This window comes from Balaenoptera acutorostrata, chromosome 1, assembly GCF_949987535.1.
Source record: "Balaenoptera acutorostrata chromosome 1, mBalAcu1.1, whole genome shotgun sequence".
NCBI lineage: Eukaryota > Metazoa > Chordata > Mammalia > Artiodactyla > Balaenopteridae > Balaenoptera > Balaenoptera acutorostrata.
In genome coordinates this window covers 173183265-173202492 of record NC_080064.1, presented here as the reverse complement: position 1 = coordinate 173202492, position 19228 = coordinate 173183265, and the positions used below count along the sequence as shown (strand labels likewise).

Below are 19228 nucleotides of genomic sequence, written 5' to 3'. Positions count from 1 at the left end.
GACAAGAAAATATCATGAAAGTCTTAGTTATCCTGAGCTGAGAATGTCAAACGAAGAAGAGCTAAAGAAAAATTGGAGGTGGGAAAGGCAAGCTTTACAAATATGAAGTATTTTGCCTAAGGCCACAAAGCAAAGCTAGTGGGTGTTAGAGCAGGGCTAATTCCCAGGTCCATTCTGATTCTACTGCTTCAAGCTTCTCCCCCACATTGTCAAATTGGGGTCACATGGATATAACTCCCCCTTGATGTTCAATTTAAAACCCTCTAGATCTGAGCAGCAAGTCTCTCTCCCTTGGTAGGAATAGTGATTCCAAATGCCAGCTTTTGAAATAGCTACAAATGAATTTCCTGGGGAGATTATTTAAAATGCCAATTCCGAGGCTCTGCCCTTGAAGATTCTGCTTTAGTAGGCCTGGGACAGAACCTGAGAATCTGCATGTTTAAGAGACTGCCCTGATGATTCCGACTTCAGGAATGGTTGATCTAGATTAAAATCAAATCTCCTTTAATATACTCCCTATACGGCTATTAGCTCATTTTCCAGGTTTTCCTCCACAGGCTCAGTGACCAATGGAGAAACACCAGAAACCACTGTGGAAGTCCCTGACTTCTCCAGTTTCAGTCCCACACCAAGGGATGCAGTGCAGAGCTCTTTCGATTGCGTCATCTGCACCCACGTCAGTCAGCATGGAGGGATGGCCCTCTCATCCCTTTGACACCGACCGTGCAGGTTACCCACTTCTTCTTCAGCCCCTGAAGTCTTCCCATCATGACCTCCATCCTTTGCAGCAGAGAAAGAGCATCACCATCTGTCTCTTTGTCCGGCCAATAGCACAGGATTGGAAATATATCCACAGACTTTAGTGTTCTATGGAATGATTCTCTTCAATGAGAAGATTTTCACATGTATCATATGGTTTCAGCAGTTTAAAGTTTTCTTCTTTTCTTTTTTTTTTTTTTAACATCTTTATTGGAGTATAATTGCTTTACAATGGTGTGTTAGTTTCTGCTTTATAACAAAGTGAATCAGCTATACATATGCATATATCCCCATATCTCTTCCCTCTTGCATCTCCCTCCCTCCCACCCTCCCTATCCCACCCTTCTAGGTGGTCACAAAGCACCGAGCTGATCTCCCTGTGCTATGGGGCTGCTTCCCACTAGCTACTGGTTTTACATTTGGTAGTGTGTATATGTGCATGCCACTCTCTCACTTTGTCCCAGCTTACCCTTCCCCTCCCTGTGTCCTCAAGTCCATTCTCTACGTCTGTATCTTTATTCCTGTCCTGTCCCTAGGTTCTTCATGACCATTTTTTTTTTTAGATTCCATATATATGTGTTTAGCATACAGTATTTGTTTTTCTCTTTCTGACTTACTTCACTCTGTATGACAGACTCTAGGTCCATCCACCTCACTACAAATAACTCAATTTCGTTTCTTTTTACGGCTGAGTAATATTCCATTGTATATATGTGCCACATCTTCTTTATCCATTCATCTGCCAATGGACACTTAGGTTGCTTCCATGTCCTGGCTATTGTAAATAGAGCTGCAATGAACATTTTGGTACATGACTCTTTTTGAATTATGGTTTTCTAGGGTATATGCCCAGTAGTGGGATTGCTGGGTCGTATGGTAGTTCTATTTTTAGTTTTTTAAGGAACCTCCATACTGTTCTCCATAGTGGCTGTATCAATTTACATTCCCACCAACAGTGCAAGAGGGATCCCTTTTCTCCACACCCTCTCCAGCATTCTTCTTTTCTTATGTTATATTTTTTTGCTTATCTGTCTTTTGATTCATTTACTATTACTATTATTATCAGGTATATTTCATCCTAAGAATTCTTCTACATCTTTAAGAAATAGAGAATAGTGAGATATGCCTCATGCCCACAGCAGAGAGACCAGTATAATGTATGCTTTTTCAGATATAACTGAGGATCACCCCAGGCAGGTAAATAGCACATACCCTTCAATTGCTGTTCCCGTGCCTTTTATGTTGGCAGTCTCTTATTCTTTAGCTATCTTTCTACATCAACACTCCCACATCCCTTAGCTTCCCAGTAGTGTTTTTCTGGGCTCTAAAATTTGCTTGCCTTTATTCCTATCTGCTACTCAGGGCAATTTGTAAATTGCCCCCATCTAAGAGAAACTGAACATAACTATTCCTTTGAATTAACATTTCACAAAACAGTATTCCACAGGGAAACCAAAGGCTATGTCATGCACAAAGCTCCAGCTCTGAGGAAGGGGAAACTTGTCAAGTTTATATCGACAGATCTAATATTCATAATATTTTACTCATTTCTAGTTTTATTCTTCTCTACCTATTCCCTTGTCTTTTGTAATTCTGCTGCTTCTTATATTCCAATTAGCTATCGTAATGCCATATTTTATTGAACCAGGTGCAGCATGTCAGAAAATGTCTGAAGGTGATGTCATTTGAATATGGAGCTTTATTGGCCTTGTACATGTGAGGTTCTCCCTGGCCTAGTTATCCAAACTCCAGAACCCACTAGTAAGTGAGAAGCTTGTTGGGGAGATATCAGCAGTTTCATCAGCCTGAAGACTAATGTTACTTCCTAAGGAATTTTCTCATATTATGGAGAGCAAAGTGAAGCCTGGATGCACAAGAAACTTAAGGCATATTCTAGATAAATAAGATAAAACTGATCCAGGACAAATCATAACTTAAAAGTAGACCACAACAGGACTCTCTAAACCTTCCTGAAGTATTTAAGTGGCTCTAACATGTAGGGTCCTGAGCTTAATGCAGGGGAAGCAAAGTCCCGAGATACAGGGACCCCTGATATAAAAGGGAAAAGGCAACATACAAAGACAAACCAAAATACAAAATTTGTATTTGAACTATCAAATGAGACATACAAACCTAAGTACTGTAGGAGCTCAGAGAGAGGAAAGATCACCAAGACTGGGGGAAATGGAAGGGCTTTATATAAAGGAGTGAGACTGAGGATACTGAAAAAATCAATTTGAAAACTTATCCAGCATTTACCAGGCCCAAGAATTCTAGGTTTTCTTATATACTCCAGAATAGTACTGTTCAGTAGAAATGTAATGTGAACCATATACGTTATTTAAATTTTTCTAGTAGACACATTTTAAACGGTAAAAAGAAACAGATAGATTAATTTTAATAATATATTTTATTTAACCTAACATCTTTAAAATATTATTTCAACTTGTAATAAACATAAAATTATGAGTGAAATATTTTATATAATTTTTTTGATACTAAGTCTTTAAAATACAGTGTGCATTTTACATCTCAATGTAGACTAGCTACATATCTAGTGCCCAAGACGCATGTGGCTGGTGGTTACCATATTGGACAGCACAGCCCTAGAGAAACTCTTGTACATTGTATAGGAAGAGATATATACGAGGATACACTTTGAGGCATTGTTTATCATATTATAGGAACTAACCCAACATCCATCAAAAGGGGGAAATGGGTAAATATATCATGAGCAAAAGGGTCGAAGCATTGTTTGGATTCACATTAAATTCATGTCTGCAGTGACCTCTGGAAGGGAAGAGGTAGAATCAACTAGAGAGAGGAAACACATAGATGTGAATTTTATCTGTAATATTTCAATTCTTTAAAGATAGATTAAAATAAATATAGAAATATTAACCTCTGCTCACTTTGGGTGGTACATAGACATGTATTATATTATCCTTTGCACTTTCCTATATTTAAAAGCTTTTAAATAATTTACAAAACAAAAAATTTCATTGGAGATATGGAGGTAGCAAGTAGCAGACATTCAGAAGATAGGCTCTTTAAACAAAGAATAGAAAGGGACAACCATGAGTCAAGGGACAATTGGAGGTAGTGGCTAGACTGTAAACTGATGGGAATTATCCAGGAGGGAGAAAGAAGACTGCAAATGAGAGAGGCAAGAGCCATATAAGCTTTACATGCCCTGCACATCTTGTGATAGCATGAGTTCAAGTTTGTGACCTCACTGTGGGGTGAGTGTTGATGGAGCGGAGTTTTATAGGAGAAGTAGGGAGTAATGCTTTGGAAGAAGAAGTGATACTCAATGGGGCATTTACTTAACTACGTGGTTCTGGGGTATATGCAGTGTATTGAGAGTTTAGCTAAGCTACTCCATGGTTTTGCTGCCTGAACATCTATTTTATTTGGCCAAGAGGCCTGGAGGACTTTAAACTAACACTAACCCCTCATTCAAGCACATGCCCCTGATAGCAGCCCGCAGAGTCACAAGCAAACATAAGTTCCTGATATGACTCCCCAACAGCCCTGACTATCACCTGCTTCCCAGGGCCTTCCTGCTATGTACCCCTTAGGTAAGCCCCTGTGGAACTTAACAAAACCCTGTTATTTTTGGCTTGAATTGACCAATCCCTCTTTAGTCCACCAACCCCAAAGCACTCAACCCATGGACCGTAATGCATCCCAGGTCCTGCCTCTTTTTTTCTGCACTCTGCCTTTACCTCCCTGTGTGACCCCTTGAGGTGTGCCCTGTCCTTCCTCCAGGACTGTGAGTGCTAAACTCTATTTCAGTTTCTCTCATGGTCTGTTGTTGACACTTCAGCTCACCATCTGAAAAAAAACAGCTTCTGCCTGTAGGTGGGAAATCAGAGTCCTTGGGGTCAGCCAGAGTTAAGGGAAAGAAAGGAGGAAGAGAAAATGTTGAGAAGATGTTGAAGATATAGGAGAGTTTACTGCTTGTGAGAGGGGGCTCTGAGCACACATGGTGGGAGCTCAGGACTGCACCATATCAAGAAATAATAATAATTTATCAAGAAATAAGTAATATGGTGCAGTTCAGGACTGCACCATATCAAGAGAGTGCAATCATGGCCGATGAAGAGCTTTCCCTTTTGGCAAAGACTGACCTCAGCAGGGATGTGAGGTATGACAGGGTTTGTTCTGATCATCTTTTGGGGGATCAGGAGGAGGTAAAGCATGTTTCCAGGGTCTGGATCCTGAATGATTTGCTCAGTGGTATGTTGATTTCTGGAACATGTGCTCCCTCAGATGTCACACTGGATCTTTGGATTATTTGCAATTTATCACCCTTCTAACAGTGCTATGAAGAGAGACAGTATAACATAGGGCACTAAGTTCAGGTTCCATATCCTCCACTTTTATGTGACCTTGAAAACGTTAATCTACTGGTGCATTAATTTATTTAACTGTAAAATGGGGTAATAGTATATTATCTAACTACCTTGCAGAGTCGGGATGAAGACTGAGTTAATTAATATGCATAAAGCAGTTATAACAGTACCTGGCATACTGTACAAATTTAATAAGTGTTAGCCATGGATATTATAATCCATTAGCTATATATTTACAAACATCCATGATTACCTCCTTAGGATAAATTCTTGGCAATAAGATTGTTAGGTGAGAAGGTGTATAAAATTTTAATGCTTTCAGTACAACTCTCTAAAATACCCACCAGAAGATAAACTAAATACCCACTACCATACCATCAAATACTTGCTTTATTACCTCTTACTTATGACATAATGCATGACAACCCACCACCCATGCAACAATCAACTGCAATTGCCCTCTGTATACTCACTGACCCAGAATGCAGGAGTGGTACCTGGTAATCTGTATTTTAAAGACATTCCCATTTGAATCATAAGAACTCTTCAGTTTAAAAACATTGCTCTATAATTTCGTCAACTGATAAATCAATCAATTGCGAAAACATTTCCAATATCAACAGTTTAGAACAGGCTCTTTCTGAAATTCCCCTTGGCTTCTATAACCCCTCTCCTACGTCATCTCCTATTTCTATGCCACTTTTGTATCTCCAGTAGAAATATAATGTGAGCCACATAAGTTAGGGACCTGAAATATGTCATCAGGGCTGTGTCTCTCTCCTCCCATCACTGGTTTGGTTGCTCTCTATTTGGCCTAAGTCTCAGACAGACTCTCTGGTAATCAAGGTACTGGCAACCTCTGATTCATATCCTTGAGGCTTAACAACTCCAGGAGGAAAAAAAGAGTGTATATCTAGGAATCCTAGAAGGGAAGTTTCCTAATCCAGGACAATCCAGGGGGTCAGTTATTGCATCAAAACGGGCAGGGTACCATATTTGCATTCATAACAGGTCTCTATCTACTAGCTCTTTCTCTGTTGTTTCCTGATTTCTCTTCCTTTCTTGTGGCACTCACATTCAATCAATCACTAACTCAGGCTGATTTAATCTCCTCAGTAGTTCTCAAATCTTTCCTTTGTCCTAAGTACTATTGTCCCAATTCAGACCCTCATCATCTCTTGACAAGCCATTTTAATAGCCTTCTATCTGGTCTCCTTTCTACATTCTTGCCTCTCTTGGATTTGTCCTCCACACAGACACCAGGGTTATACATCCAAATACAACCCATTTCCTTGTTGAATACATTAAGTGGGGCTACACTAGGACAAAGTCAAAACTCTTTAGCGTACAACCCTCTGAGACCTTCCAGAACCATCTCCTGATCACCTTGTATGACCAGAACCAAACCCATTTGCTTTTCTTCAAAACCTGTTCCCAATCTTGGTTAAAACCTATTACACTCATTCAAGTACCTAAGGTGAAGTTTTAATCATTTTCAATCCTTTCTCTACCTTATCCATAACATACAGTCATTTTCTAGGTTTCTATCTTCAAATTTTTCTCTGCCTGTTTCATTTCCATCTCCCAGCCCACCCAAGCCTTATCATATTTTTTCTCATTACCACTCATTTGCATCCAGTCTCTGCACCTTCTTTCTGGTCTCCCTCCTCACTACACCAGACTAACCTTTTTAAACATAAGCCTGATCTAGAAAAACCTTCAAGAGCTCCTCACTATCCACTGAATAGAAGTCTCATGGTCTTTATGACACTGATACTCTGGACCCTATCCCACATGTCCCACCTCTCCACTCTAGTTCAGTGCACTCCATGCTCTAGCCATCAGACAGTTGTCCTGGATGACCCCATACCTTTGTTTCTGCTGTTGTCCATATATGTAATGTTGTTCTTCATAGCAGTCTGTAGAAATTCATTTCAACCTTCAGGGCCCAGGCCTTTTCTTTCATGAAGCCTTCCCAGATTTCCCTAGCTAGACTTAAAATAACTTCTCTGTGCATCCATTAAAGTTTATTTATACCTATATCATCACAGAAATGATCACAGCCTGGTTAATATAGTGGTTAATTGTGCACCAATGTCAGCCCCAATGGATTGGGAGTTCTACCAATTTTATAACTTTGGGAAAGTTACTGAGTCTTATTTCTCATCTACACATGGAAACATACCTACCTCACAGGGTTATTTTAAAAATTGAGATTTTATATATATATAAAGAAATCAGGACAGTTCCTGGCACATAAGTAATTACTTGTTCCTGGAATTAATATGACATCTCTCTGAAGAAACTACACCACACTTCAATCATAGCATGTGGGTTATAGAGTCAGACTGCCTGGGTTTGAAGCCTGGTTCTACCACATACCAGCTGTGTTATCTTGGTCAAGTTTTTCTTTGCAGTTTCCCCATCTGCAAAATGGGCATAATAAGTGCACCTACCCAATTGGGCTGTTATGAGGATTAAATAAGGTAAATACAGCAAGCACTCAGAGCAGTGTTTGGCATATGGTAAGTGCTCAGTGTTACGTACAATTATTCTCCGTATTCCCAGACTCTAGCACAGAAACTGAGGCACAGTGCTCAATAAATGTTGCATTGTATCGAATCCTATGTTTCACTTTGCAGAGTAATCTACTTAAGATTCTTATCTGCATTAGGAATACTGACTCATTCCCTTACTCATTCCATTTTATAGGTATTTTCTAGTTAACCCCCGTCTATAAAATGTCAAGCTACTGCACTATTTCATTGCTTGGTGAACAATTAGTGAGTGTAAATGTGAATATAATTCAATTATGGATGGTTTATTTAGTCTTGTATTGGCTTCTCTGAAACTCATAGGATATTGTCATATACATGTAATTTGATTAATTTGCCCATAGCTTGTCAAGTAAATAATACCCTTCCCAAAAAAAGTATGTCAAAATATTTTTACATTGATTTTGAGGTAGTTGTTTGCAGTGTATAGAAAGATACCTAAAAAGATAATAAAAGAATATGACAAAAAAACACTAAAACAAAACAATATAAAAATATCATAGTTTCATTTCTATAACTGCTTTGCAGAGTTATTCTATTTCTGAATGAGATGAATGATTTTTTTAAAACCCCACAAAATCTCTAGTCTGTACCTGACAATTGGGGCAGGATGAGAAATATTCACTAAATCTCTGAATTTTGTTTTGAAGTTTATCATAAACCTTCAAAAGGAAGCCATTACTAATTTGTGAGGGAAAGGAGATAAAGGAGTGGGGAGGTGTTATGTAAGGAAGCAGCAGACAGCAGTTTCTACCAACAGTGACCCTATTGAAGAAGCATTGAGGGAGTCAGAAGATGTTGAGGAAGAAAGGTAAAAGTGGGGAGCGTAAAAGAAAGCAGATTCATTATAAATATTCAAAACTTTTACTCTAATGCAGTTTCTCCAACTTGGCACTATGGACATTTTGGGCTGGATAAGTCTTTCTTGTGGGGAGGCTGTCTTGTGCATCATAGGATGTTTAGCAGAACTCCTGCCCTCTACCCACTAGATGTCAGCAGCAGCCCATTCCCATTTTGACAACCAAAAATGTCTCCAGACATTGTCAGATGTCCCCTGAAGGGCAAAATCACCCTGGTTTGAGAACCACTGCCTTGATGGGAGAAAATTGGTAAAATGATTAGATGAAACATTTCATAGATTTAAATGTTCCCTATTTTTAAGTAGTTTCATTCACTCACATAGGTTTATCCTAAAACTAATTACCTGTACTAATAATACAAAGACCCAGCACTATAATTCTGATACATTTTCCCAGATTGTTCCTCTGTACTGTTCCTCAGTTGGAACCTAGAAGGAAGAAAAAGGGTGCTGGAAACTGCTAGTTCGTCTTCCATTTAGCAAATCTTTTTTTGGATGCCTATGAAGTGCAAGACACTGTAGGGAATACAGAGGTACAGGACACACAGACTTTGTTTTAAAGGACATTACAATCTCATGACAAACTATTTCCAGTGCAGTTCTTGTCTTTGGCTTTTTCCTTTTAGTAAACACCTGGTTGGTATTTATGTTTCAACAACAGAGGGCATTACAAATAATGTTATATGCAGTCATAAAATGGAATTGTTAAAGGAACAGAAGGACATACAGCTCATTTCTCTTTAATATTTCACTTAAAACATCTTAGGAACTTAACAACTGTTAATTGCCTAAAAACAAGATTCCCTGCTCTTCCTCAGCAGTCCATTCCCCCAAATTTCTTCTTTATAATGGGCAATAAGAATACTGAAATTGGTACAAAAACTTTAACTATAAATTACACATATCATGAAGTTAACTTATCATGAAGTAAAATTAACTTACCCATACTGATTCATAATGTTTATTTTTAAATGAGATGAATAAATAAATGAACAAATAAAAGTCTCAAACAGAAACTGGGTGCTCAAGGGCTTTAATTATATGACCTATAATCAAAAGAATTGGCCTTAATCCTACTGCACTGGTATCCCCTAGGATTCCTTTTTCTTTAAAACTTATAAAATGCCTAAATATGTATTTCCTTCTGATTGAACTACAAACAGGTATTTATCTTCCTACTACACTTTGTCAACCCTGCACCTCCGAATCCAAAGTCATTCCTTTTCCTCTGATGATGTCTATACCTTTATTCATGTTGTTCAGAGTGTATTAAGGGTTAAATATATATTTAGCAACAAGCAAATGTCAAAATTATAGGACATCAACAGGAACTAATAAAAATACTGTATTATAGGGCTTCCCTGGTGGCGCAGTGGTTGGGAGTCTGCCTGCTAGTGCGGGGGACACGGGTTCGGGCCCTGGTCTGGGAGGATCCCACATGCCGCGGAGCGGCTGGGCCCGTGAGCCACAGCTACTGAGCCTGCGCGTCTGGAGCCTGTGCCCCGCAGCGGGAGGGGCCGCGATAGTGAAGGGCCTGCGCACTGCGATGAAGAGCGGTCCCCGCACCGCGATGAAGAGTGGCCCCCGCTTGCCACAACTAGAGAAAGCCCTCGCACGAACCGAAGACCCAACACAGCCAAAAAAATAAATAAATAATAAATAAACAAATAAAGTAGCTATAAAATTTAAAAAAAAATACTGTATTATAGAAATGAAGCTCTTGACATAAAAACCAGGAGAAAGTTTGCTTTGATTTCAGGTGTGAGCTTAAACTCCCTTCTCCTTCTTCCAATTCTAGTCAGCCCACTTGAACTATACAAATTTTAATTTATAGGATGATTTATTTGTTGAAAAAAAAAAGTACTCTCAAATTCTAGAAGCAACCACTTTTAAAAGTGATTTATGTGCTGTGCACTCTTACATGCAATAAATCATCATCTTGAGATGAAGGTAAGGCAGAAGTTACATTTCAATTCTAATTAATGGATCTGAATACTTACTAGGAGTCCAGGCAAATCACTTAATTTCTCCAAGTCTTATCTGTAAAATGGATATAAATACCTGCCCTTTCTTACCTTATGTAGTTGTCCTGAGGTTCATATAAAAAAAAATGTAGTTGTCAGGAGAAAAAATCCTACAAATGCTGTAGCAGAACTGCTGTCAAAATATTCATGTTAGAGTCAAATTCTTTCAGTTGAATCACTCAGCATCTTTGTTCATGGCTTACATAAAGCTGGAGGTATTGTGTCCCCTGCTTTAGAAATGTGAATACATTTGGTTGTTGGCTAAAAGGGTAAGAACTATACTGGAAACAATGCCTCTTTATGAGAGTAAAAATACTGAAATAAAAATGTATAAATCTTCAAAGAGGAAGCAACTAACTCAACGCAATAAAAGCATGACTTCTATCTGTCCTGCCAAGACAAAGGTAGGTAAACCTAATCTAATCCTCATTAGAATTTTTTGTTTTGAAACTTTGTGATCTGCTTCTCTCATCTTGATTTCTTTATACTTTTATTCCTTGAGCTCTCAACGCTTTGGGCTTCTGGGACCCAATCTCTTGTACCTTCTCTTCACTCCTTCCCACAGGCAAGACAGAAAGCTTGCAATTAATGTCAGAAACTTCTTAACTGAATGTTAGCTGAAATAGATTTCAGAAAGTATTAACTGATCTACCTTTTAACTTTTATTAAGCTACTTGTTTGCAACTGCATAATAAAAGGTCTTGGTACTCCTTTAAAGGAATGTCATGCACCACAAATCAGATTTCTCTTTTTTTTTTTTTCTTTGTTTTGGTGGGGGGGGGTGGGGGGAAAGGAGGTGGTTATGATGTGGAGTATGATGGATAGAAAACACCTTAAGTTCTCATAAAGATAAAATAAAACATACATCCTCTAGAGGATCTGTCATTTATATTTCTATTTCTAATCCCTAGAATAATGCAAATTCATAACCCACAGTTGATGTTCAACTGATGTTTGTTGAATTAAATCACCTTGATTTGGATGTCTCAGACTGACAAGAAAGGGTCTGCCAGCATCCTCAGTCCCCTGAGATCTGTCCTTAACACCTATCTCCCGAAAGCACTCCTCAGACCCAGGCTTGACCACTTCTACCAATCCAAACCCAACCTTCATTTCCCTGGCCTCCAAGACTCCAAAATGCAGTATGTTCTTGGATTAGGGGCCATACTTTAGTATATAATGTCTTCATCTGATGTCCTGGAATGCATTAATATCATTTCTATTATTTTTACCTCTGGCTCTGAGATTCCCATTTAAAAAATTATCTATCTACCTACCTACCTACCTACCTATCGTCACAATATACCTTATTTCTTAATGTTGGGCAACTGAGAAAAGATACAAAATCCATCTTGACCAAGAATTCCTTCCCACCAAGAGTCGGAAAACTTTCCGTCCATGTTTTTGGAGATTATCCTTTGACACTAACATTTAAATAATTTTTTAATTTAAAGGAGAAATTTAGAAGTTTAGAAATCAATAATTTTCTCACCAATTCAGTAAACCATTTTACCAATTAATCTTTTATTTTTTATTTCACACATCAGTATTTTATAGAAAAAAGAACCTCTTAATGTTAAACTAATTACAATGTTCTCTTCTGTTTCTTTCCAATATATAGACCTAAATTTTTACACAAATACAATCAGTAAATACAATAATTTATGTTTTAACACTTTGTCTCATTTAAACATTTTCCCATATGGTTTTACATATATCAATACTGTTTAATGGCTATATAACAGTCTATGATAGCAATAGCAAAACATGAAAATTTACTTATCCAGTTCCCAATTACTGGGCTTTTTTTAAAACTCAAATGAATGCAATCACTAGAAATATCTTTATACAAATAGACTTTTTTTTTCTTTTAAAATATTTTCCTGGGCATATGCTACTCAGAGAGTCAGTTAGAGCTATCAAAAGACAGATTGGTTATAGAGTTCTTATTATATTCTTCTAAATAGTTCTTCCAAAAAACTACATTAATATAATAATGCTACTGGTGTGAGGATACATGCAATTAAAAATTTTTTGCTAATATAATTGCATGAACTAAGTCAAAGTTGCTCTAGTTTGCATTTTTAACATTAGTAAATCTGAATACCATTTTATTTCTATCTTCTCATTTGAACTCAATTCTTTCATAAACTTGCCTAGTAAAGAGCACAAAGTCCTATGGATTTGCACTTACCTTTTAAAAAATATTGAGTACTTTATCCTTGTGTAATGCAAGTGGCTTTTACCCCATTTCTTCTTTTGTCTTCTTCCTATTTAGTATACTTTTTTCATTTTTCTTAGTTAATCTCATCTATCTTGTCACTATTTTTCTTTGCCATAAAGTTTCCTTTGCAAAATTATTGGGATGAGAATTGTAGTCTTTTTATTTTTACCTTTATACTGAAGATCTTAATCTGGAACAAACTGAAACTGTTATGTGTGAAGTGGATCTAATTTCTTTTTTTATACTGACATCCAGCTAATCTTTCCACCAGCAGTTATTATATATTTCTTTCTAATTAGTTTATTAGTCTTAAACTTTCTACTTACTACCATAGTGTATTTAGAAAAGATGCTTAACAGCATGTTTTAACGATCTGAAGGGTGAAACTCCCTTTTTCCCCCTAAGTTAAAAAGACATATCCTTGTTTATTTTCCTAAATTATTTATCACAATTCTGTCAAATTATATAAAGCATCCAGTTGGAACGTCAAGTGGAAGCGTAGTAAATCTACATACTAACTTCACCCTATTGCCAGTCCTTTGGACATAATTTCTTTTACATTAATTTAATCCTCATAAGAATTCTGCAAAGCATTATTTCTATTTTATAGATGGTGAAATGGAAAGTAGGCATGATTTTCCCAAGATTACACAACTTGTAAGTAGTAAAGTGAGGACTCTAATTTTGGTTTTCAGACTTCCTACTCCCTTTTCATTATACTAGGATGCAGCTCCTGTAACCTGCTTCTACATAAGCATCTTCCTTATCTCAATATAGTTGCATAACTTTCTTTAAATGGCTTGTATATGTTAATACCCAAACACTTTAAGTTGTAGTTTGTCACTGTTTGAATCTAGAAATAAGATTAATTTTAAAAAGTTATATATCCTGCAACTTCCTGAATTAGTCTTTTATTGTCAGCATGTTTATGATACTACAGGTTTCACTAGTTTAAAAGCCACGTCAATAGAAAATATTTGTGCTTTCCTTATCTTTCTCACTTATGAATGCTTATTAATAATTTATTACAATGACGAGCTTTTTCAACCATATATAAATAAAAGTAGTGCCAAGATTATTTAACTTCTGCTTGAGAAATGTTTCCTATATGTTTTCCTAATAGGAATGATGTTAGTTCTTGGTTTTAAGTAATTACTTATCACAATGAGAAACCAAAAAAATCATTACCAGAGATAATTAAATAAAAAATGATGAATTTTATTAATATTTTTAAAGTTACCTGTAGTTAATACTTTGCATTTTGTTCTGTTGATATTGATTTAATGGTTATTCTGTTGAACACCAACCTTATAATCCTGAGTCACAGTAAATAATTATTTTTATGTTGTGTATCATTTGCTAATATTTTGCATTTGCTCAGAATGAGACCCTTTTCAAAATGTTTGACTCCTAGCATTGAGGCAATATTAACCTCAAAATGCAAATATTATATCATCTTTTGATACACAGATATTATTTATACTCTGAACATTTGAAAAAGTTCACCAATAAGCCCATAAGGGTAAAATTCCAACTTGTCAGAAAATTATACTAGGTTATAACATCCTCTAATTTTTAAAATGCTTTTTATTGGTAATAACTTTTCATTTCCAATTTATTTGCATTCAAATAGGAAACCAATATATTCATTTTCTTAGTTTTTAAAACCCTTATTTTATCTAATCTAACATTTTCCTGTTTCCATTATCTTTGGTTCTATAATTTTTTGCAACTTCTCGTTACTCTTCTCAAATTCTTAGGAATAAAAGTATTCATGATATGGAAATTAAAATTTTTTCAATAGGTCTGGATTACCTTCACCTCCATTTCACTTAACATCTTAAATTCTTCTACATTTTAATAACTAATTTTTAGGTCTATTTCAGACATTTCAGTTGTTTTGATAAGTTTAAGCCTTAGAATCCACCCAATAATAGATCTGCTAGATTCAAAACATATATATTAATACCAATTCATGACTTCTCTACTTCAGTAAGCTGAAAGTTACTTAAATCTTTCTTGTTTTGTTTTCCTCACATATAGATCAACAAAAGACTATTCAAAGCATATTTTGGCCTAGTAACATTACTTTTTATAACACAATAATCAAAAGATACATTAAAAAGTATGATTTTGTTAAAACTTAGACAAATTCTGCTTCAATGAGATGCATAGCTCTAAGCCATATTTATTTTTAATCAATCTTTATTTTCATATTTCTCTGACTCAATAATAAGCCAAGAGATGTCTGTCTACTTTGATTCACTAGCAACGCTAGACTGGTTTTCATGAGCATCTTTTCCTTCTCCTACAGTACCTACACTCTTCTAACAGTTAACATCAGTTGAAAGATTCTGAAATCATGAAAGCCTGGATTCCAATGTTGGCTCTTCCACAAACCAGACTCAGAGAGAATTATTAAGTCTTTATTTCCTCTTTGAAAATGTATTCAATAATATCTGCCTCACAGGGTTGTTGAGAAACTGTAATTAGAGAGCACAATAAGTGCCTAGCACATAGTAAATGCTCCGTTCCAGGACAAAAGCTGTAATTAAAAGGGCTTCCTATATCCTTTCCTATCCCTTCCTAAATCCTTCCTATAGGATTATCATTCTCTGTCTGAGGAATGGAAACAGTGACCTAAAGGGAAGGAAGTTTATTTCTTCTGACAGCTCCACAAGCTTCTGCTGCTAGAGTATAACCAGCTTTATGACTTCTGGTAGTTCTGGAAAAAATTGTTTTCTATCCTCTAGATAACAGCTAAGAGGCAGGAGTTGATTATGAAGGCATTTACCTCATTATTTGTGGGGTGGGACACAACCAAAGGGACATGGTTACCCTCCTTTGATTCACTCCTATCAATTGTAGTGTTACTAATTAAAGTGGTGGAGCCAACAAGATTGTATGCTTCACTTTCACGGAGAAACCTTGGGAAATCTATTTACAGATGGATTTAAAAAACCATTTGTAATCCCAGGTTAAAAAATGCTTCACTCAGTTTATCCTTAGCAATTTCAGAACAAGCATTCTGAAATATCTTTTCCTGGAGCAATTTATTTTTTCTTTAACCTGAGTTACTTAGAAGTTCTTTTCTTTTAGTTGCCAGAGGAGTGCTCTTCAGAAATTTTCTGAAGTATTATTAAACCAGAACTAATCTTTCCCCCTAGATTTTCTTTGGACTGAACCTCCCAAGAATGAGCTCTTCAACTACTAAATGAACTCTCTGACTCCTTTTGCAATGTATAAGACTGTGGTGGCGTCACTGATTCATTGGTTACAAGGGTCAAGTAGGAGAATTAAACTGCAAGATGTATTGTAAACATCACCTTCATAAATAAAGGATCATACTTGATACATTATGTTTATTATAAACAAAAGACCCACATAATTTCCTCTGTGTGTGTTTCACTATTCAGAGGTGGTAGCAACTGTAATAGCTACAGAAGTAATTAAAATATTCCTTAGATGTTATTGTTCTGTAGACAATAATAAAATCTGAAGATCAGCAGACACAAGACCATCGTCCTTTAAGCACCACGGCTAATATGGAGCCCTCATACCCAGTACTAAAATAAAGCTAACCCTGTTTAAGATTCTGGCTCATGGAGCCCATTCTGAAACAAGAAGAAGTCCAATAATCAATAAATCAGTTATTGATAGGTTAACAAATACATCCAATAACTGAAAGTCACAAAGAGAATTATAGACAACATCTGCATGGCATTCATCAAATAACCACTTCTAATTACTCATTTAGGAAACTGTCCTTTAAATGAGAATATTCTGATACTGGATGAAGGCCCAAAGTAGCATTTCCAGTTTGCTTTTTTCTAATTTTGAAGGTGCTTCTCTGAGCTTTCTAGGTTTTTGCTCCCCTCAGAGGATTCTAGTTGGGCAATTATTACAGTATTGGCTCCAAGAGGCTCTGGTTGCTTATCATCACCATCAAAGAAAACATCTTCTGGATTTGGAGGTGGGGGGCAGAATTCTTCACTTGGAAAGATCTCCTTGAAGAGTGTTTCAGCTTGCTTGACTGCGTGTTCATTTCCTAGTCCACAGTCAGGCCCAGTGCAGACATAAACATTGGAAGGTAAGCCATTATATGAGCTTCTGCTGACTCCTGAGGAATCTCTCATGTTAAAATAAAGAGCCCACAAGAGTCTTGGCTTTGCAAGTTCTTCCTTGTCTATTTCTGTTTCAGCATATGGGGTGAATAATTTCTTCACCACTGATTCTAAGTCTTCTCTTGCTGTTTTGCAAGATGAACAGGTCAGATGTACCAGACAGGTGTCTTTCATGCACGTCATGGTTGAAGAACACAATTCAGTGACTCGAACAGCACATGCTCCTGGTTCCACTGGAGGTACTATCAAAATGGAAATCTGCTGATCTGAATCTGTCTTTAGTATAGACTGATCCGTAATGAGCACTGCCCTGGAGATCTGCTCGTACTGCACGTTTGAGCATGTTTCCTCAGAAAGGTAACTATCCTCCACAATGAAATATTTAGCATTTATTCTTTGACCAAGGTGATCTATAATTGCTTTACATCTTCCTGATTCTTTGTCAACTACAAGGCATTGTACTTTATGGCGAAGACAATATATTCCACCAAAAACTGCACACATCCTGCAGAAACACTGGGGAATTTCTCCTTGGCCATACAAGGGAAATAAAAAGGGAGTGTTGCCAAACCTTCCAAGACACTGAAGAAAGTTTTTTGTTGCTTTAAGGCCTTCTATTGTTGTGCAAGATGACTCTGACATCATTGCAATTGAGTGTAGTACAAAATGTTGGAGGCTGGGAGTTAATTTTTTGGTTTTCAAGTACTCTGAAAATGAGCATTGCGTGAAAGCTTGGTATTCATCAGGATATTGTTCGTAGTCTAAACAAAATGTAAGAAATTTCATTAGCATCCTCTTTTCAACCATAGTGAGCTCTTTGCTATTAAAGACATCTGCTCTGGAGCAAGGCACCTGCTCTACTTTTCCTTCTCGAAATGCAAGAATCCTAGTGACATTTTTAAATTCTGCATAACGACTAACATTTGATTTGATTAAAAGATCAATTAACAGTCCTTGGGAATAAAGCAGCTTTGATACCAAATCAATATTAAACCTCCTGCCTTCTTCAACTATTTGAGAGTAAGTAATCCTGTTTCTCTTTGGTGGATCACTGTTGTCTTCCAATATAGGTTTGATTTCGTCTTTAGCACCATCTGAAACTCTGTGTTTATAAGTTTTATATCCACAATATTCTTCTTTCACCAAGGTTTCTGCTGTATCAGTTACTTCTCCACTGTTTTCTGGAGTGCCTTTTGCAGGCACTTCATAGCTAGAAACATATAATGAGTGTGTTTCTTCAGACAAGCATGCAGAATCCAGAGGTTTAATGAGGGTACTAGATGCTACCCAGGAAGGATTCTTCTGCAGATCATCAATCTCTTCAATATTGTCATCTATATCCTGACTGGCATAACAAAAAACTTCTGTGTGTTGAATGGTTTCATCCTTCTTGCGAAGAGTGATGCCTTCTTCTGTTTCATGGATCATGTCTTGCCATGCAGCAGTACTTTCTTCCCCAATGTCACTGTTTTGCTGATATTCCTTCAACCAGGAGAGCAATCCTGAAAAGCTGAAACTAGCCCAGTTTCCTCCATAGTAACTTCTTGAATCAAGATGCAGAACCCTCTGACCACTTCTGGAACATGCAGCTGCAAGGATGGATTCAGGCAAACCCGTCCCTATTACAACCACATCAAACTCTGTTGGGAGACTGTTGTCCATCCTGGGAGGTAAAGTGTCTGGTGACAACTTCTAATGAAGGAAATGTGTATGAACCTAGGCTGAGGGCTCAGATAAGGTGTGAATATTCTGTAATAAAATCTCTCCTTGTGATATTCCAGATCATCCCAGACGTACTGAAGTTGCAGGTCTTAGGTGTTTAACTGCTACCCTTTTTTAGTATTTTTTTCTTATAGGTCAGTAGCATAAAAACATGATAAAGTACATCTAATCATATCTGAGAATACTAAAACGAGTGTGTGGTGTTCACTTCTGCATTTCATCTTAGCAGTGAATGTCAAAATGCATCACATATGCATTTGTGACTGGAACTCTTCTCTGAAAGAAGAAAATTCAAGAAAGAATACAACTGTAAACAATATTAAGAGAAAAGTAATTTCATGCAACAGCAATTACAATCCAATGGAGCCCAACCTGTTTTTAGGACATGAGCCTCTATTAAAGCAAGTCATTAAATGCTTTCTCACATGTTTTCTAATTTCCTGAAAATGAACAAAAGATATAGACTCTTCCAAATCAGGCAATTCAACAATGAAGAATGGATATAATAACATCCTACAAAAATAAAGAAGAATTAACATAATACAATTCTATAATTTTTGCTTTTAAATATCTGAATAAATGATATACAACTGTGAGATTAAA

General features: G+C 36.7%; 2 protein-coding genes across 12 annotated transcripts in view; both read right to left on the bottom strand.

Annotated features, from left to right (window-relative positions):
- Positions 1-19228, bottom strand: part of OPN3 (opsin 3) — a 57306-nt gene that overhangs the window by 33931 nt on the left and 4147 nt on the right.
- Positions 14044-19228, bottom strand: part of CHML (CHM like Rab escort protein) — a 221698-nt gene continuing 216513 nt past the window's right edge. For all 11 annotated transcript variants that reach the window (XM_057553032.1, XM_057553083.1, XM_057553090.1 and 8 more), the window contains one exon: positions 14044-18901. In XM_057553032.1, the coding sequence (XP_057409015.1) occupies positions 16610-18565 (1956 nt within the window). In that variant the 5' untranslated portion in view covers positions 18566-18901 and the 3' untranslated portion in view covers positions 14044-16609. The remainder of the gene's footprint in view (positions 18902-19228) is intronic.